General features: G+C 48.6%; 2 protein-coding genes across 4 annotated transcripts; one reads left to right on the top strand and one right to left on the bottom strand.

Annotated features, from left to right (window-relative positions):
- Nucleotides 1–1,075: 1,075 nt before the first annotated feature.
- Nucleotides 1,076–2,114, bottom strand: LOC114774342 (interleukin-8-like). Its single transcript, XM_028966267.1, has 4 exons — nucleotides 1,911–2,114; nucleotides 1,703–1,823; nucleotides 1,549–1,629; nucleotides 1,076–1,471 (listed from the first exon to the last, which is right to left on the bottom strand). The coding sequence occupies exons 1-4, from the start codon at nucleotides 1,972–1,974 to the stop codon at nucleotides 1,408–1,410; spliced, it is 330 nt and encodes a 109-aa protein (XP_028822100.1). The 5' UTR covers nucleotides 1,975–2,114; the 3' UTR covers nucleotides 1,076–1,407.
- LOC114774340 (ATP-sensitive inward rectifier potassium channel 10-like) lies at nucleotides 1,076–21,128 on the top strand. Of its 3 annotated transcripts, XM_028966265.1 has the most exons (8): nucleotides 1,108–1,143; nucleotides 4,041–4,196; nucleotides 4,293–4,509; nucleotides 15,489–15,836; nucleotides 15,907–16,118; nucleotides 16,647–16,778; nucleotides 16,887–17,064; nucleotides 20,131–21,128. In XM_028966265.1, exons 4-8 carry the CDS (start codon nucleotides 15,491–15,493, stop codon nucleotides 20,535–20,537), a joined length of 1,275 nt encoding a protein of 424 aa, XP_028822098.1. In that variant the 5' UTR covers nucleotides 1,108–1,143; nucleotides 4,041–4,196; nucleotides 4,293–4,509; nucleotides 15,489–15,490; the 3' UTR covers nucleotides 20,538–21,128. The 3 variants fall into 3 exon arrangements, with proteins under 3 accessions (XP_028822099.1, XP_028822098.1, XP_028822097.1); XM_028966266.1 differs by lacking the exon at nucleotides 4,041–4,196 and having other exon boundaries at nucleotides 1,076–1,143; XM_028966264.1 differs by lacking the exons at nucleotides 1,108–1,143; nucleotides 4,041–4,196; nucleotides 4,293–4,509 and adding an exon at nucleotides 13,008–13,479.
- The last annotated feature ends 31 nt before the right edge of the window (nucleotides 21,129–21,159 follow it).

Below are 21,159 nucleotides of genomic sequence, written 5' to 3'. Positions count from 1 at the left end.
CAGCAGGCGCTCATGTGCTTAAGTGTGTGGGTTCCCGGTCTGAACTTTCTGTCCCTCACACACACACACATATATACACACACACATACACACACACACACACACATATATACACTCACACACACACACATATATACACACACACACACACATATATACACACACATACACACACACATATATACACTCACAAACACACACACACTCACACACACACATATATACACTCACAAACACACACTCACACACACACACACACATATATACACTCACAAACACACACACACACACACACTCACACACACACATATATACACTCACAAACACACACTCACACACACACACACATATATACACTCACACACACACACATATACACACACACACACACACACACACATATATACACACACATACACATACACACACACACACACACTCAGTCACATTTTACCCTGAACTACAGTGCAGCTGGACTGTGGCCTTCTGTAGAACCACACGGACATGAGGAAGTTCTGGAGAAAACGCCGCATCATCCTTTGCATGATCAGCAAAAGACGTCCATATGATTCATCAGCATGCAAAACCCGAACAAATGATGAAATCATCGCCGCAAAGAACCACCGCAAGGTGTTGTGATGTTGTTCTGAAGGATCTACTTTCTGCATGAGTAAAACCCAGAGTGATGTTTACTCCACAAATCACCAAGTGATTGTCAGTGTGATGCACAGCACGCGGTGCACACAGCCAAATGTTCCACCACTGTCCCTCATCACCACACCAGAAGGATCGGGGGTCTACTGAGCGCTCCACATCGTCTGGAAGGTGGTCTTCTGGTCACCCTGCAGCAGAGTAAAGGTGGCTGGATCTCATCTTCAAGGTGTGACCAGTCAATGGTGGAAACGTGGAGATGAAAGTCCCATCGTGGCCTGTCCCTTTTTTTTTGTTTGCTTCATGGACGTGATCTTTCCACCTCGGCAATTCTGAAACGTGTCTGCACTCCGCTGAAGATACCAGATCCTGTGTGTGTGTGTGTGTGTGTAGGTTCTATAAAGAAGACATTTCAACACAGAAATAGAAAAGAAGAAGTTTCTTTATTCACTGTCGCAACATGGAGCAGAAATGCTAGAAGAAGAAAGCACGGTAGGTAACGTTCTAATAAAAAATAGCATTCATTCTCTTTTAAATGCGCGCGAGCTCACATTCCAAACACGTTCTTCACATTATTTCAAAAAAGGGAACGTAGAGTCCCAACAAAGAGACCAGATTTAACCGCTGGGTTCCTCGCACAGTCCAGTCCGTCCAATCCTTCATTCTCCAGCTTACTTCCTTCCAGAAAGGGCTACATGGACAATCCGCTTACGTCTGGCCAGGGAATTATGGGTAGAGGCCACAGCCACGGGCAGTTTAAGGTGACGCGGTGGCGGCGGTGGTGGCGGTGGTGGCGTTGGCGCGAGGTTTCCCGATTATCCTGTAAAAGAAGAAGGAAGGTAGAACACCGACTCGCCACCGTCTGGGGTTTCTGGACGTGGATGGACCACAACTCACTTGGCCTCCAGCTCCTTCACCCACGGGGCGGCGGGGCTGAAGCACACCTTGGTGGCCTTGCTCTTTATCAGCACGCTGGCGCTGCGGGAGAGCCAGAGAGGCCGCTTGAGAAGCGGTTGGAGTGGATCTCTGTGTTGGGGCGTGAGGGACCTACATGACTTGCTCGTTTCGGCAGTGTGGTCCGGCGGGCAGGCGGCTGATGCTCTTCACCGCCCTCTCGATGTTTCTGGGCTTCTCGTCCACCACTTTGGGGCACTGGCAGCGCAGCGCATTTTCTGCAGCACAAAACAAGTTCCGAGTGAAATAACGGACGCGTTTCACCGCATCCGTGCATGCAGCAGGAAGGACGATTAGCAACGTACGTGAGGTGGCGCAGAGCACCAGGGCGGAGAGGAGAAGCGCGGCTGTGGCAGGCGGGGGGTTCATCCTGTCCGAGTGGAGATGGGGTGCTCTGGAAGCTCAGGGAGCTGCTGAAGTCTGGAATCCGCTGGCCCGCATCAGCCGTTTAAATACACGCACGCAGCCTGCAGCCTGCAGCCAAGTCAAACTTCCAGAGAAAGTTGTGTCAGAACGAGGGGGAGTTTGGCCACATGCCCGAGCTGAGGTCCCTCCCCCAGGATCTCGCTGCAGATCTGTTCCCGTAACTGACTACATGAACTGCAGTGGAGCCTTCACAGTTAACAACTCAACCTGCTTCACATTTATACAACATTTACATTCACATTTACTGTATTTACCAGACGCCCTGATCCAGAGCGACTTACAACGTGCTTCCATGTCACCATGGATGAGGTGGTCAGTTCTGGTTCACCAGGACCCCCAACTATGAATACAATCTTTTTATTCACTCTGTTCTAGTTTCTATACAGAAGAAGGTTACAAGTTCATCTAAATCTTCTCTAAAGAGGAAGGTGTTAAGCTGCCATCAGGGACTGTGATGTTCTGACCTCGAGGGGAAGTTCATTCTGAGACGGAGAAGAGTCTAGATGAGCGTCTTCCTCGTACCTTCAGAGATGGAGGGACCAGGCGAGCAGTACTGGAGGCTCGGAGTATACCAGGTGCAGTGCGAGGTGCAATAAGGGCTGTGAGGTAGGATGGTGCTACTCCATGTCTGGCTTTGTAGGCCAGCATCAGTATTTTGAACCTGATGCGTGCAGCTACTGGTGTGGAGAACTTGGGAAGGTTGAAAAAGCCAGAAGGACCGTGTCTGTAGAATGAGCTGTTCTGAAGCCAGACTGGTTAGGATCCAGGAGGTTGTTCTGTGACAGATGAAGTGAAGCTGGTTGTAGACACAGCGCTCAAGGATTTTAGAAAGAAATGAGAGGATAAAACTGGTCGATAATTGTTGATGTCTGTAGGATCGGAATGATTTCATCTGATGTGACCTTAGAAAACTGATTCAGAGAATCTGATTGTAGAATCTTCAGAGGGTAGAGTAGGATTTATGGTGGAGAATGTCTTACAAAATGACTCACGGGAGGATTTCCCCGGACCATTTTCGGAACAATTTGGCTGTCTACAGATGGAAGGGTCACGACCTCTAAGCTGCTGACCCTGCGCTCTCACTTGTCCCTGTAGGTTCTGGTGAAGTTCTTGCATCTGGTTTTCTGGATGCCCTACGAAGTGATGACAGGGCTGAAAAAGAGCAGAAAACTCATTCATGACCTTTAAAGGGCTAAGGTCAACTTTAGGTTACTTTCATGCTAAATGTCAAACCATAAAATCCTGAACGTCCTGAGGAGAAGGCCTCAAAAGATGAGTGGTCCCGTCCTCATGGTCTCCAAATGCTCTGTTTTGTGTGAAGAATCTGATAAAAGGTGGGATGTGAGAAGAGGAAGGAAGACAGGCATCTTCTCACAGAAGCTGAATTTTATTGTTGACAGGTCTGTTGACCCCGGGGGGTCGCACCACGGTTTATTACCATGCTAAAATGTCGAATTAGCTCTCGAGGAACATTTAATTCTCCTCGTAGTTCCACGGTAAAACCACCATGCTTTTGTATTTCGTCATTATTGTTTTTGCATCACAGTGACTCCGCCTCTCCCAACGTAACGTATAGGTGCTTCACATCAGCCACGTTTGAACCAACGCGGACCTCACTGGCTTTTCTGACACAGATTGAGACGTTATCAACTCTGGTAAACTTTAAATGAATTCCTGATTGAATTGTAGTGAATCTTCAGGCAGCGGGAGCCCCCCCAGCTCTTCACAGGAAGTTCTACAAGCAGAACTGAGCAAACAAGACCCATTATTATAAAACCAGAAAAGCCGGCGAGGTCCACGTTGGTCCGAGTCTTCTTCCCTTCTGGGTTCTGGGGTTCATAAGAAGATGGGGCTGATATGGACCACCTGTCTGGTACCTGTGTATGGGCGTGTTACCTGGGAAGGGGCGGAGTCACTGTCATTTTACAGACTTTACCCTGAAGGTGTTAAATTTAAATCTGACACTGGCAATGTTGCTGTATACTTACTACCATCGTGTCCCTGAGCAGGACTCTTAACCCTGAGTGTCTCCAGGGGGGACTGTCCCTGTAACTACTGGTTTGAAGTCGCTGTGGATAATGGCGTCTGGTAAATACCTTAAACGTGAAGGACAGAGAGACATTTTTTGGCCATGCCCGCTCCTCTGCCTGAAATGATCATCTCATGTGAGTATAAAGTGGACTGTGTGGGGGATGGAGTTCATGTCAGCATGAAAATTCATGTCTTTTTGATGGATTTTGTTTCTTCTGCCTCCTCCTCAGCTCAGCCACTCACCTGCCTGATTCATTGTAGTGGCTGAACCACCAGAGGACCTTCTGCAGTCAGTGGTGGACCATCACTGACCTCTTGAAAATGTAAGAACTTTGAGGGAAGGTTGGGGGCCAGCAGGGACGCTGCCTGATGACTGTGATGGAGGAGCCACAAGTTCAGGCCGCTTTCAGCAGCGCCTCGAAACACCAGCAAATCACTAATGCACAGGTACATGTTCTCAGCTTTCATGTCATATAAAATACATTAAAAGAAACTTTTTTTCCTTTCAGTCAGTTGTGTCTTAAGTAAAAGTGAAGTGATTGTCATTGTGAAAAACTGCAGAGCAGCACATGGTTCTGTTCAACAGAACTAAAACGAACATCAGTAGGTGAGTAATTTTCATGATTTATTTCAGCCTCCGAATGCAAGCGACAGACTGACAGTTGAATACATGAATACATGAGTTCAGCTGCATCATTTTCACATAAAAATGGTTGATAATGAGCTCACCCAGTTGATATCGGGTTAGGGGTGGAGTCACTGCACCCCACACACTGAAGACACGTCTTCATGTCACGCTGTGGGTATAAATCATGTGCGGTATTTCCCCGTGACTTCGACAGCCATTTTCAACATGATGAACGGTCTCGTTTTAGGTTGGAGAGAACCGAACAACAGCAGAAGACAAACACTGACCTCACAATCATGAGCATAGGAGAGGTAGTGGGGTCCGGATCTAATAGACTCTTCTCTGTTGTGATGTTTTAGAAATCTGCATTATTTCTGTAATTTGAATGGGATTTGTGCTGTTTTGGTGCTGTTTCCATACAAGCCTGTGGTCAGGACAGCACAGTAACGGAAACCTGGAGTGTCAGAAGATGGTTGAGGGGGTTAGTAAAGCCTCTTTGGCGTAAAACCGGATTACTGTCTACCATTGACGCAACGCAATTCTTCAGAAGCTTATTATGGGCACTCCTTACACACACACACACACACACACAGCAAGAATGTTAACACTGCACAGTGTTTACACAATCAATGACCGTGACTCCGCCCCTTCCCAGGTAACACGCCCATATGGGTGGTACACAGGTACCAGACAGGTGGTCCATATCAGCCCCATCTTAACATGAACCCCAGAACCCAGATGGGGAGCACCAGTCACCCCTGATTTACCCGCCGTCATGAATAAGACTGGAACCTGTGTACCACCCATATGGGCGTGTTACCTGGGAAGGGGCGGAGTCACTGCCACTTAACACTAATTAGTGTCACTTGTACAGAAACTGAACGTGTTATTTGGACTGGGCTCATATACTCTTTGAAGTGTTAATTTAACTCTGGCATTTTACTTTTTATTTTGCCAAATCTCTTGTGAGTTCCTCATCTAGTATGTTTTGCACGTATCTACCTTCAAGTGGTGGAAGTCAAAAAGGGTCCTGCAATACGCCCTGGCATGCTGTCAATCAACTTCTGGGCCAAATCCTGACTGACCGCGACCCATTCCTTCATAATCCGTGCTTGGGGTTTGTCAGAATTTGTGGGTTCATGTTTGTCCACCTGCCCCTTGAGGGTTGATCATAAGTTCTCATTTGGATTTGAAGTTCTGGGGACCAAAAATGTCAATGTTTTGTTGCCCCAGCCAGTTAGTTCTCACTTTGGTCTTATTATGTCACGGTGGTCCATCATGCTGGTCCATCGTTCTTCACCAGCCTGTTCTTGGATGGTTGGGAGAAGTTGCTTTTGGCGGATGTTTTGCTCCCTGTCCTTGATGTTTTTCTTGGTGAGAAGTGGCTTTGCTGCCGTTCTTGACGCCATGCCATGCCAGTCTTCGCCTCACTGCCCTGCCAGCACATTCATGTGGGTCCCATACGGGTTGTGGATGGGAGGTTCATGGGGGTTCATGTGGGCTTCGTTTTTTCTCCTGCTTTTGGCAGCTGCCTGGGCTGCTTGACCTCCTCCCGTCTTCTGCAGTCCTCTGGAAGCCCCCGGAGGCGCAGGGGAGTACAATCCCTCGTAAAAAAACCCAAGCAGGCTTACGTTACTTTGTTTAATGATCACATGCCTCAACAATTCATCCCGAGAGTTCGTTTGAGATGTTCTTCCACAGAAAGCTTCAGGAAGATTAAAATCCAGAAATGATGCATTTATTTGTGCTTTATATTCCCACGTCTACTTTTCCTCATGGGAGCACTTCAAAAATGATGAAGTATGGAATTGCAGCGTGGCCCTCTGCTAAGCATCTCCAGCTGGCCAGAGAAGCACATCGACACAAATGTTGAAACCAAAACCCAGGTCGCCATGTATCTTGTTTCGAACACCATCTACAAACATCTGGGCAAGCGTTCAAGCACAGACAAATCTAGCCCTTACACACGCACATGTGTGCACATTGCACAAAATAATACACACATATATATATATTATAATCGTCTAGCACCTAACAATCTCTGAGCTCAAGTTCGGCCTTATCAGGGCTCTTAGTTTGTAAACTCAATATTCTATAGAAATGGAACGAGAATTGCTGGTGTCGTCCTCTTGTAAGTCGCTTTGGATAAAAGCGTCTGCTAAATAAAGTAAAGTAAAGTAAAGTAAAGTAAAGAAAGGCCTCTGGAAGGCCTCTGGCTGTTTAGTTTGCAAATGTTTTTTGAGGAACTAAACCACAACATTCATCCAGTCAGCAATCAGATTCTATTTCTCAAGATTGCCATGGTTACGCTCGGCGTTGTGCAACGCTGGGAGAGCGCAGCTTTCTTTTATTATTATTATTTTTAATGGTGATGAAGTGCGGATCTGCGCACCATCCAGATGAAACACGTGGTGCCAACGCGGCCCTGCGCTGCACGCTGCTGCACGCTGCTGCACGCTGCTGCACGCTGCTTCTCGGCTGGGTTGTTCGGTTGATTCCGTCACCGAAGTCGAGCCGAGAGCTAATAAAAGCACGACTGTCTTTCTCCAGTTCGCCGTGGCTTTAGTCAGAAGTTGAAGCTGGTAAGAAGTCAACCTATTAAATCAAATGTAAAACCAAGATTTGCGACCATGACGTCGAAATCTGGCACTTGAATCATGGTCACATGGTCACTGGATGATTGGGACGGAGGGAACAGGACGAGTCCAGGTAGTCAGGAATAAAGTGTCCTCATATTCATTTGCCTGTGGAAAGAGGAACGTTGCCTCTCGGTCCCGACATGTTTAGAGCCAGGAATTACGAAACTCCCACGGCTGTAAAAGTCATTTATCCCAGACGCTTATCCGGAGTTTTTATGAAATGACAGGAGCCTGTTCACAGTCAGGTTTGTTTACCTCGAATTAATTTCATATCAGTCGCTAGTGTGCTGATATCGGCCTGCTGTCTCTGGAATCCTGTGGGAGACACTTGACATTTGTGTGTGTGTGTGTGTGTGTGTGTGTGTGTGTGTGGCGTCGCTGCTGTAGGCCAAACCTCAGACGTTAAAAACTCAGTTGACATGCCAGATCGGATGAAATAATACACTAATAAATGTTTATAGCATCTTTCAGACGCCCAACTAACAACGTGCTTTCGTTTTACCAGCAAAAAGTTGGACCCGTTTGATGACATTAAATACTGAATTAAATGCACTGAGGATCTTCCAGATTCTGAACCACTGTAAGGGTCAAATAAATATTAATTTGTGAAATTAATATCCTGAATGTACTTTTAATGTATCAAAGTCAAATGAATCAATCGCTGCTTAGTTAGCACGATGCATGATGAATATGTCATCATGTTCATTGCTCTCATGGCATGTACTTATGTACTTAGTACACAGCAAAATGTCCGGAGCGCAGAGTTTATATGATCCCACTCCAAATCAGAGTGAATTTTTACCCGGACCAACGTGGACCTCACAGGGTTTTCTGTTTTAAGTGGACAAGACTGTTTATGGGTTTGAGCCTTTGGATCTGAACTAATAAAACTACCCAATAATCCTTAATAAGAGTGTTAAAGTGACATAAAGTCATCATTGTAGGTGAATTCACGATTGCCGTTGGCACACGAATGTTGATTTTAGGTTGATTTCAAATACAATCGCATAAATATAAGAGCTCCACCTTTTTATCTGTACTTAAAAAATTCATTTAGAATGAACCTTCAACCTTTGATTCTTATTGACTCTGAAGCAAACTTCAAGAAGTCAGTACAGAATCAGCAAGAATTGGTTCAATTCTGCAAGCAGAACAGAGTCTCCAACACACAACTTTAGTATTAGAAGTGACAAGCCGGCGAGGTCCATGTTGGACCGAGTCTTCTTCATGATGGCGGGTAAATCAGGGGGGACTCCGACCCCCCATCTGGGTTCTGGGGTTCATATGAAGATGGGGCTGATATGGACCACCTGTCTGGTACCTGTGTACCACCCATATGGGCGTGTTACCTGGGAAGGGGCGGAGTCACGGTCATTTAACACTAGTTAGTGTCACTTTTACAGACATTTAACTGGAGTGGGCTCCTTTACTGTCTGTGCGGTGTTGAATGAACCATTTTGCTGTGTAATTTAAGGTCAGAGAGAAAATAGATAAAAACAAAAATAAGATTGTGTTCTGGGAGACAGAAATGATTTTAAACCAGAAAGAGACAGGTACGTTTCTCTTCTTCAAACCCGAACCAACCTTCTCTTCCTGGTTCCATCTAGTAATTCCTGAGGACATCGTACTTTATGAAGCACGTGTCCGATGCTTAGTGCAGCACTTAGGCCCAGTTTGAAAATAGTGCCTTTGGTGCAACTTTCCGGAGAGTCCTGATGTCCACGTCACCGGTTTCGGTAGAGGTGACGACGGTGACGTCAGCACCCCCATCTTTTGTGGAATGCCAGCAGGTGCTGATCCAGGAACTGTTGCACCCATCAAAACCCCTGACAGAAACATGCAAGTCAGGTCCCTGGGCAAGTCGAGTCCAATTCATTTCGGCGTCACATTTCATGCTCGGGAAATGGGAGTGGGGACCACGGCCAGGTCTGTAACGCAGCCACCATGACTCCCACGCCCTCTCTCTTCCATCATCTCCTCCATTTCCATCTGCTTGGGGAGGTAGTAGCCTAGCGGGTAATACACTCCCCTATGAACCAGAAGACCCAGGTTCAAACCCCACTTACTACCATCGTGTCCCTGAGCAGGACACTTAACCCTGAGTGTCTCCAGGGGGGAGACTGTCCCTGTAACTACTGGTTGTAAGTCTCTCTGGATAAGGGCGTCTGGTCAATACTGTAAATGCAAAATGTAAATGCTTACGGGTGATAGATATATGCCAGTGGCCAGGCGGCGTGTCCACTGGTCCTCTGTCACCACCTGCTGGAGAATGTGTGGAGTGACATCTTCAACCAGGGTCCTCGTTTCATTTGGATCAGGGGATCCTTTACTTTAAATGTCTGAAGAAGAACCATTAAAATGTAGAAACGCCAATTTGCTGTACTTCATGCAAATAAAACCGGAAGGACCATCCTTCCGACTAGGCTGGTAGTACCAGAAGACCCAGGTTCAAACCCCACTTACTACCATCGTGTCCCTGAGCAGGACACTTAACCCTGAGTGTCTCCAGGGGGGGACTGTCCCTGTAACTACTGACTGTAAGTCCCTCTGGTAAATGTCCCGTATTCCACAGCTGTTTTAAATTGTAAACAGGTGAGACACAACTTTCCTTTTTTAACCGGAGGAATCGGGCGTTTCATGCGAGAGAGAGAGAGAGAGAGAGAGAGAGAAGGCCTTGCCTGGCGGAGGGCCATATTCACACCGTAACACAGCAGCCTTCGCACCACGACGCCGCGCGAAGGTTTAAATAGTTTTGAAATGCATGAAAAGAGCCCCCCCACTGCCCACCGCGACGTTGCCATGGTTACAGCCTTGTTTTTAACGGCCCGGCAGGCCGAGCTGGTGAATGGCGTAACTCTGAAGATGCACGGGGGTAAAAAGCCCCCCGACTCTCTCGCTCTCCCCGCTGAGCGTGTAATTCACTTCTTTCAACTCGCCACTACTGAACTTTCCTCTTCTTTCTTCTGCTCCTGTTGCAGCTCCATCTGTGTGTGTGTGTGTGTGTGTGTGTGTGTGTGTGTGTGTGTGTGTGTGTGTGTGTGATTTAACCACGGAACCAGAATGCAGAGAGAGGGAGAGAGAGAGAGATGAAAATCAGACAGGCAACAATAGGAGGCCTGAAGAACCGTGTGGGGGAAGTAAAAACGGCCTTCCGACGGAGCTGCACCGAGCCAAGAGGAGTGGTGACCTTCTCACCTCCTTCCTTGTCCTCCCTGGCACCGGGCTCCTCGGTTCCTCCACGGGCAGGCAGCCATAGGATGAGCAGCGGGACAATGAACTTCCTCCAAGATCCTCTTCCTCTTGCCAAAAGTTGCGTTTTTTTTTTAGTGGGCGGAGCTTCCATTCATCCACTGCCTGCACCTGTGGCCTATCGGCCTTAAATCAGCCAATGAAAGCAGGCCTGACAGTCCTGGCCACGCCCACACCCAGGCTCGCGACCCCCGGCTACCTGAGACTACATGGACTGGGGTCATCTGCTGCCCTGGAACGTCCGGTGGCTCGATGTTCTCGCAGTTCGTGCACTAATCCAGAGTCTGTGTGGTGATCAGGGTTCAGCAGATCATGGTGGCCTAGTGGTTAAGGAAGCGGCCCTGTAAGTAAAGGATCTAGGTGTCATCATTGATGCAGGTCTCTCATTCCATTTGCATGTAGATAAAATCACTAGAATAGCATTCTTTCACCTTAGAAATATTGCGAAAATAAGAAATATCATTTTAATGCATGATGCAGAAAAGTTGGTCCATGCATTTATTACATCAAGGTTAGATTACTACAATGCATTATTGTCTGGATGCTCTAGTAGGTGCATGAGTAAACTCCAGCTAGTACAGAATGCTGCAGCCAGAGTTCTAACCAGAACCAGGAAATTTGACCACATCACCCCAGTCTTACAATCACTGCACTGGTTAAATTTAGGATTGACTGCAAAATCCTACTTTTAACCTATAAAGCTCTAAATGGTCTCGCCCCACAGTACCTGAGTGAACTTTTGGTTCCTTACGAACCGCCACGCCCCCTTCGATCAATGGGTGCGGGGTCACTACTGGTACCAAAGGTGCAGAAGGTCACAGCTGGGATCAGATCCTTCTCCTATAGAGCTCCGCAGTTGTGGAACAGCTTGCCTGTCAGTGTCCGGGATTCAGACACAGTCTCAGTGTTTAAATCCAATCTCAAAACCTATCTGTTTTCTCTGGCTTTTTGCTAAAGTCCTAGACCCTCATTTCACTTGATTTTGACACAGTGTCAATTATAAAGTCCAGTTTATCACAGAGTCCCCCTGTTAGACACAGACAAAGTTAAATTCACCCTAGTTAGGCTGTCCTAGTTAGGGTACCGGGCCACTGTAGCACCAATATACCACTATAACCACATATTTCAGTATCGGTCGTACAGTGCAACCGTCTGCCGCTGCTTCTGTTTGTTTTTCTCCGAGACACGGAATCAAGCACCCAGACTACTGGCAGACCCCAGTGAAGACATTTATTTTTTCTTATATAGCCCAAAATCACATACAGTATGTCTCAATGGGCTTTGACAGGCCCTACAGTTGACACCCCCCACACTTGACTGTTCTGCACACAAAAAAAAACTCCACACAAAAAAAACTCTAGGAGAGAGAAAAAAAAAAAAGGTCGGAAGAAATGTTGGGAAGGAGTGATACAGAGAGGGACCCCCTTCCAGGGTAGAGTGAGCCTGCAAATGGTGTCAGTGCAGGGTTGGTGATTGTCCAATAAGAGAAAAAGTCCTACAGTTGTAGAACTGGAGAAGTCCAGGATGTAGTCAGTGTCATGGTCTAGATTGAAGAGACCAGCAAATAAATCCTGGTTCCTGACAACTGCTAAACAAGGACATACCATGAAACAAACCAGAGGGTCACCACAGCCACCACCACCGTTACAACTACAGCTTCAGGGATCTTCAAATGGACCAGTAGCATCATAATGGACACGTAATCTAGACCATGACACTGACTACATCCTGGACTTCTCCAACCCTACAACTGTAGGACTTTATATCATATCCAACCCTGCACTGACACCATTTGCAGGCTCACTCTACCCTGGAAGGGGGTCCCTCTCTGTATCACTCTACCCTGGAAGGGGGTCCCTCTCTGTATCACTCCTTCCCAACATTTCTTCCGACCTTTTTTTTTTTTCTCTCTCCTAGAGTTTTTTTGTGTGCAGAAGGGTCAAGTGTGGGGGGTGTCAACTGTAGGGCCTGTCAAAGCCCATTGACACGTACTGTATGTGATTTTGGGCTATATAAGAAATAAATGTTGTTGTTGTTGTTGTTGTTGTAATCAGAAGGTTGCCGGTTTGAATCCCGACCCGCCAAGGTGCCACTGAGGTGCCGTTGAGCAAAGCGCCTGTCATGGATCCCACTGCTCACCAAGGGAGATGGTTAAATACAGAGGACTTGTTTCACTGTGTGCACCGTGTGCTGTGCTGCAGCGTATCACAAGTATCTCACGGCCGTCCGCGTTCTCGACACGTTCTCCAGGCTGCAGGAGAACGTGGGAACGGCCGAAGCGTTTCTCGGCGCGGCACTCAGATTGATGCTCTCGTGCTCCTCTTTGCCGGGCCGCATCCGGCGGGGCTGCGGCCCGGCAAAGAGGAGCACGAGAGCATCAAGTTGCCATGGTTACAGCGGCGCAGAACAACGGAGCGCTTGTGCAGGAAAGCCGCGTGATGCAGGGGCCGAAACGTCCGACACTCTCCAACTTCTGCAACTCGTACTCCAGTGTGCGGCGCCGCGGTGGACTTCCGTCTCTACCGGTCCTCACCGCGCTGTAAACGCGGCAGGGACAGTGCGGGGGACTCCAGGCCTTCACGCAGAGCTGACAAAGCCTGAACAGTTGAGGAACTCTCAACAAGGGATCTATTTACAGTCGAGCGGACAGAGAGGGGACGAGGGAGGGGACGCGGGGACCGGTGGGAGGAGAGCAGAATTAATGAATTAAAGCTCTTCGGACGGAGAGCGAGCCGCTTCCCCGCCAGTCGGTGCAACTGCGCGCTGGAGTGGCACGGCCGTCACCGTCACCGCGGCCGATGGGGAATCTGAAGGCTCCCCGGGGTCCCGGTCAACAAGAGAACATGAGAGCGGCCTGATGACCCCTGAACTCTGATCGACCCCGTAAACATCAGCACCGAGGTCAGTGTGGGACTAGACTGGACAGGAGAAAATTTCCTGCTGTAATGTACAGTTGTCCATATTTCATATTCCTGGTTTTGAGATGTTGGATCATGCTGAGCCGCGCGGGGTTCCATCTGACCGGCCAATCAGGGGGAAGATCTGCGGATCTTCAGTTTAAACGGTCGGACTCACGGGTCAGCACAGACGTGGCGGAGGTGAAGGACGCTGAGAGCATCCTGGGTGGAGTCACGTTGTCACCTCAGGTTCTCAGACGTACTTGCAACAGACTTGTCCTCCTGTCTTGGGGCGAGCGGGTGGCAGGGGACATTGGTTGTTTCGGCCAGCTTCACTGATGAATCTTGCAGGAGGACATGTGCGTAGAAGAAGTGTTGCAGAATGGCCGCGGTTTAAACTCTGAAAGGCCCCTGAAAGGCTCTTCAAGGGGTCCACATTCCATATCTGGTGTTCAGAGCCCGGTGACTGGTGTGTTGGGTGTGGGCTCTGCAGTGGAGCCCATTGTCCTGTCCTGTAGGTGTGGACCACACGGCTGGTCTTTCTGTGGGGGTCTCAGCAGGTCGCGTGGAGCTTTCTGGAGGATTTGGTTAAGAGCCGACAGAAGGAAGTTCTGTTGAGGAGGCCACTTATTTGGAATACTAATGAGTGGGTTTTGTCACTGATCTGTTTCATCTTTTCCTCTCGTGTGTACAGACACACACACGAACCTCAGAACATTCTCACACACACACACACACACACACACACACACACACACAGTCGTATTTTTCAATGGTGGCTTTTGTCTCTTTCATCTGCTCCACAGACAAAGGATTCTTGTGCGTACAGGACAGGGGAAGGGGCCGTGGAGAGAAAGCGGGGACGGAGGGACAGGGGGACATCCAGGGAGACGGGAGGGGGCCCGAGGAAAGGATGCGCGCGTCTCACATCTGATTGGCCCGTCGCCGGCCTCAGATCATGGCCGCCGATAAAGCGGCGAGTTTGTGCAGGCGCCGCGTGAGAGCGCGAGTGGGGTCAGAGGTCGGCTGTGTGTACCCTCGTTAATATTCCGGGCGCGGACGTCCGGACGGACACCTATTCATGGCCACAGTGTGAGCTACTGCGCCGCGCCCATACGCCCTCGGAGATTTACGGGAGGAAGGGGGACCGAGGAGAAAAGAGTGTGGAGCGGAGGTGGTTTATTATCGGGGTTCACCACACACTGACAAAAGCACATTATCGGGGTTTTATTCACCTTCTGCACTTTGCGGCATCAACAACTGGAGCCATGTTGGGTGTTTTTTCCATCCAAACTCATTTCACGTCTCAAAATGACACTGAACATTTTAATGCTTTATTTCTAGGTTTTTAAAAATTGTTAATAATGTGCGAAATTCGAATGTAACGTCAGGTCAAAGAATACAAAAAAATGCTAAATAAAAGTTCCGTTTGAAATGAAACGAGATCACGTGTGCACCTAGAAGAGCCCGGATGGGGAGTCTGGGGCCTGAAGACGCACGCTGTTATGCTGCAGCCTGCAGTTACATCACAGGACCGCCGGTTCAAATCCCCGCTGGGTTTCCAGGGCCGGACCCTCCTGGGACTCGGATTGGCTGCTCTATTCGTACGAAACTTGAGTGACAGTTGGAGATCATTTGCATGGACGGCCTGTTGAACACCTCGGTTTTGCTGCCGTGAATTACTGCTGCCTTTCACGGTGCAGACGGGACTTTTAATGTGAAAGGGCAGCTGCTTCTTTTGCATGAATGGAGGCTTTTAATTTGAGGAGGCAGCTGCCCGGGGCGCATTTTAAAGCTCCATAAAGCCCACCTCTGTCCACGTCCTTCACACAACTGGTGAAAAGTGATGCGCTCGTATGTCACTGATAGAATCTGTTTTTCTGTCCTCCCTACGGTCCATTTAGTGCTCATGGACACCATGTGAACGTCCATTCCCATCTTCCCCCAGCTTCTCCTGACCTTATTGTGTAATGCCAGGGCCTGTTCCCATGCCTCCTGTTAACCTGTCTGCAGACATGACGTCGGCCACGCCCCCCTCCTCGCGAAGCCCCTCCCCCCAGAAGGTGTGCCACTCACAAACGCAGACGGACGTGCTGAAGCCCTTGCTTGGTGGCGGGCCCGGGGGCGGGGCCAGCGGCCTGCGAAAGCGCCGCAGGGTGCTGTCTAAGGATGGGCGGAGCAACGTGCGCATCGAACACGTGAGTGGGCGGGGGGCGCTGTACCTGCGCGACCTCTGGACCACCTTTCTGGACATGCAGTGGCGCTACAAGCTCTTCCTCTTCTCAGCAACCTTCGCCGGGACCTGGTTCATCTTCGGCCTGCTCTGGTATCTGGTGGCCCTCGTCCATGGAGACCTTTTAGGTAATTGGTTACATAATCGCTTAAATCGTACCGTCCTCCTTTATCCTGACGCTTCATGTCTTCTCCGCAGAGTTCGACCCGCCCTCGAACCACACCCCGTGTGTCATGCAGGTGCAGACGCTCACTGGGGCGTTCCTCTTCTCCCTGGAGTCGCAGACCACGATTGGCTACGGCTTCCGCTGCATCACCGAGGAGTGTCCGGCAGCCATCATCCTCCTCATCGTGCAGCTGGTCATCACCATGGTGATGGAAATCTTCATCACAGGCACGTTCCTTGCCAAGGTACCTTGTTACTCTGATTTTAAGCTTATATTATGTTTTTTTTTATTGACAATTCTATATATATATATATATATATATATATACACACACACACACACACACACACACACACACACACATATGGAAATCCCCCCCCAAAACCCATGGACACTATAGTACTGTTTTCTGGTCAAAGCAGCTCACCAGTAGAGGGCGCTCATTGTGGTGCCCATTTATACACCACAGCTGAAGATTCAAATGTCCATTTGTGCTTAACGGAGTGCAGTCAGTGGCAGTGACAGCTGGGGTTTATGAAGATAGATCTGAGGACACAGTTAAGAGGAATAAATGAATGAGTCTGACAGCCATCCCATTTTAGTGGTTGTTGCGTTGTTCTCTACATTTTGCACATTCGGATGAGTGTGAACCCTGAAATGACCCGTCTCTAGTTAGATCAGGCTTCTTCACATTTGATCTTAGACGGGTTATTGACTTTGGTTGATCGAGAAGAACACGTATCAAAAACAGATTTGACTGTCTTGTTCACAGGTGGCACGGCCAAAGAAGCGTGGTGAGACGGTAAAGTTCAGTCAACACGCTGTGGTGTCCAACCACGAGGGACGTCCCTGTCTCATGATTCGGGTGGCCAACATGCGCAAGAGCCTTTTGCTGGGTTGCCAGGTAACCAGGGCTAATGGTTCTGTCCAACGTTGCTTTGGAATCGTGGTCCTGCAGAGCATGGAACAAATCTCAGGTAAATTTAAAGATTCTTATCCTTCAACCTTTCAGGTCACTGGCAAGCTCCTCCAGACCTCCTTGACAAAGGAGGGGGAGACAGTGCGTCTGGACCAAAGGAATGTGACGTTCCAGGTGGACACATCCAGCGACAGTCCCTTCCTCATCCTGCCCCTCACCTTCTATCATGTCATTGATGACAACAGCCCACTCCGGGCATGGGCTGCAAAGGGTACGAGCGTGGGGGCCTTTGTATATATGGAAAATTTGGTGGGAAACGTTGAAAGGAGACCAAGACAGGAGATACTACAACGCTAACTTGGCTGTTGGGTGGGATGAATGAAGGGTGAGAATGGCAGGTTAGAGAGGTGTAATCTAGTTTTGTAAGGTTGTAAGGTCTACGTTTGGTTTAAATGAACGTTGTTGGTTGTTGGGTGTGATGAATGAATGGTGAGAATGGCAGGTTAGAGAGGTATAGTCTAGTTTGGTAAGGTTGTAAGGTCTACGTTTGGTTTAAATGAACGTTGTTGGTTGTTGGGTGTGATGAATGAATGGTGAGAATGGCAGGTTAGAAAGGTATAGTCTAGTTTTGTAAGGTTGTAAGGTCTACGTTTGGTATAAATGAACATTGTTGGTTATTGGTGGGATGAATGAAGGGTGAGAATGGCAGGTTAGAGAGGTGTAATCTAGTTTTGTAAGGTTGTAAGGTCTACGTTTGGTTGAAATGAACATTGACGATGTTGGGTGGGATGAATGAATGGTGAGAATGGCAGGTTAGAGAGGTATAGTCTAGTTTGGTAAGGTTGTAAGGTCTACGTTTGGTTTAAATGAACGTTGTTGGTTGTTGGGTGGGATGAGTAAATGGGGTGAATGGCAGGTTAGAAAGGTATAGTCTAGTTTTGTAAGGTTGTAAGGTCTACGTTTGGTTTAAATGAACATTGTTGGTTGTTGGGTGGGATGAATGAATGGGGTGAATGGCAGGTTAGAGAGGTGTAATGTAGTTTTGTAAGGTTGTAAGGTCTACGTTTGGTTGAAATGAACATTGACGATGTTGGGTGGGATGAATGAATGGTGAGAATGGCAGGTTAGAGAGGTGTAATCTAGTTTTGTAAGGTTGTAAGGTCTACGTTGGATGAAATGAATATTGTCTGCTTTGGGCATGGGGGTTTGAATAGTGTGGTTGTGGTCGGATGTTTTCCGGAACATGAGGGGCACTAGTAATGGGTTTTGGGGTAGATTGCACTGGCACCAAATGAGAGGTCTCTCCTTTTTCCCCTTCTCTTGTTCTCTTTTTTATTTGGGCTGGAATGTGAAAGTGTGTGAGTGCCAGACTGTCTCATTAGAACACAAGGCAGCACAGTTCTGGGCCATGACACTAAAGCGGCAGATCCGGTTACCGGAGAGCAGGAACGACAGACAGAGGCATTACTGTACAACTCCATCTTCCTGCCTTGTGTCGTCTCTTTCCTCACCTTCAGGGTTATCAGGGTCTAACCCAGGTTAAAACCACGGTCCGTGATCCAAATGCATATAAACTGCATTAGTTTCACTTGATTGCAATTTGTGAAGCATCTTCAGAATACCTTATCATCATGACTCTACAGTTCATCTTGGAACAACATCCCTACTTACTCCTGGAGCAGGAGTACTGCACACCATTCCAGACCATCCTCACTGGGAGCTCAGTGAACAACTCTATGATTGCACTGTTAAATGTCATGACTCTTTAGGGTTACTGGTGGCAACAATAAGGGCATGAGTAGAAAAGCACCCCAGCAATTATTTCTACACCCATCCTCGGATGACCTCCTTTAACATTTTTGCCAGATGAGAATGATCGGATCTGCTGAAAAATAAAAATTGTAATTCTAAAATTGTAAAAATTAATTATAATAGCTTGCAAGAACCAAGCAAAACACTGTGAGGACTTCCAGAATTTCCCCAAAGTTCCTCCTAGTGGGCAAAATCCATGGGCCAATGGGCCCGCTGACTTGATGAAAGACTGTTCAATCATGGCGTGTTATATATTGTCTTTAGAACTCTAACCAGGTGAACTCACAGGAGCTCAGAGGAGCACTGATGTTTCTCTCAATGAAAACGGCTTGAATTAAATCATTGACAAGACTCTGGGGTGGAACCAAAACTCTGAGGTGGAACCACTGGGCCCTCGATTGAGAGAGAGAGAGATCTGACCAATGTTACCTAGACTACCTGGTTTAAGCAAATGGGTGAATGTTATCACTTCAACTTAAAGCACAATGTCCCCGAGCCGAGCTTGTTTCACTTTGACGGGTAAATTGTTCTTCATCCCCTGGCTCCTCGCTTCGCCCGCCAGGACAGTATAAGTATAGGATTTCAGCCTTGGTACAGCTTCCTGTTTGATAAGGCAGCATAGCGATGCCTAATCCTTAATAGCCCTCCATTTACCTCTGGCTCCTCGACTATGTTCTAGTCTCCAGAACGTCTCTGGAATGTTCCCTCTTTGCCCCAGCACATCCATTCACTCGCATCAGCCGCTTGTCTCTTATCTCCGTTTAACACAGTAATGGGGGGCGGAGGGAGAACCTGCCAGCTGCTCCGGAGACGTGCGTGTGTCCACACAGCTGACCAGAAAAAGACACTTTCTCGCGTCAAAGCGAGTGGAGGACGGCGTGGCAGCGCAGCAATAATAATGCGCGCACAGTGCGCGTTCGTGTGTGGGGAGAGACGGGGTTATAAAACGCTGTTTTGGCTCAGAAAGACTGGAACTAGGTCTCGGTTAGGGGACGGACTGTTTTGACAGATGACAAACCCAAGATCAGGCCCAAAGGGATGTTGATGCAGGTGTGTGCATACGAGCGTGCATGTGTACGCGAGTGTGTGTGCATGTCGGTTTGGTGTCGGGTAAAGTATGTCAATAAATGGGACTATTCCCATCCGGGGGTGTGTATGGAAGAAGAGTGGGCGTGCTCTCAACGCTGCGTCTATCTTCCATTTCAGATGTTGCATGACAAGGAATGATGGAGGGATTAGGATCTGGTTGATAGGAAGGTGTGGTTGTCATCAACTCTGATTCTGTCTAGACTGCTTTGGGGTTATATATATGGCAATATATTAAGCATTTACAATATGTGGGGTGCTTATTGTTGAGTTATTAGCACAAAAAATACCGTAAAATACAATAACTGCAGCAACAATGCATGGAAAATGTGGCTCAAGTTGAGAGGTAGCACTTGGCTGGAGGGTAAAACGAGGGTTGGAAGCGCCGGGTGATCACATCATGCTGGAAGCAGGTGTAAAAAGTCAACTCTTGTCCCAGGCGGGGGCTGGACGGACCCGGAGCTGGCGGACTTCGAGCTGCTGGCCATCATGAGTGCCACCGTGGAGCCCACTTCGGCCACCTGCCAGGTGCGCACCTCCTATCTGCCGGACGAGATCCTGTGGGGCTACGAGTTTCCGCCGGTGGTGTCCCTGTCACCCTCGGGCAAGTATGTGGCGGACTTCGCTTTCTTCGACAAGGTGGCCAAGACCAAGAACCCGCCCTTCTTCAAGCAGGCCCCGCCCCCGAGCCCCCCGACAACACATTGCCCCGGCGGTGGGGGTCCCGCGGAAGGAGGGGACCCGGAGAAGATGCGCCTGGAGCAGAGCTACCGGGAGGAGCGAGGGCGGGAGCGAGGGCGGGTCCGCGACAGCAGCCCCCTCAGCGTCCGCATCAGCAACGTTTAAAAAACCGAGAGGGGGCGGGGTCTGGCGGGTCCTTTACTGTAACCGCCATGACCTCAGCTGAGCGAGGAAGGGGGAAGTGGGAGTGTTTGATGTGTTTGGTGTCCCCTGTACTCCCCTGTACGTCTAAAGGGAATATATTTATCAGCGAAGGGACAGAAAAGCCCGTTTCTGTAGACACGTTCCTAACCAGAAAACCAGCCGCGCTGAGACTCCAGCTCTAGTTCTTACGTGTAGGTTTTGCTTCTTCACTGGAACGGAATGGTGTGACGATGATGAGGGTGTAACGTTAACCGTACTAAAAGCACTTTAACTCACCGAGCGAGGAGCGGTGTCCGACTAACACGCCCATTCCACAGGCCTGACCGTGTGTGTGTGTGTGTGTGTGTGTGTGTGTGTGTGTGTTGTAATGCATGTTTCCATAGGGAACGTTATCCCACCACATCCCATCTTCTGCACTTTTAGCAGGGAAGAAGGTGGATGAAGATAACACGTGGCGACTGATCAGCCTGATCACACTGGGACCTGTAAATATCTAAACTCTGCTGTTAAGTAACTTCCACAAATAAAGTTTTTGACCATTTTTTGTCACGGTTTGTGTTTGCACCCGGCTGTCTGTGTGGAC

This window comes from Denticeps clupeoides, unplaced genomic scaffold, assembly GCF_900700375.1.
Source record: "Denticeps clupeoides unplaced genomic scaffold, fDenClu1.1, whole genome shotgun sequence".
NCBI lineage: Eukaryota > Metazoa > Chordata > Actinopteri > Clupeiformes > Denticipitidae > Denticeps > Denticeps clupeoides.
The sequence above is the reverse complement of the archived record's forward strand: the minus strand, read 5'-3'. Positions and strand labels throughout refer to the sequence as shown.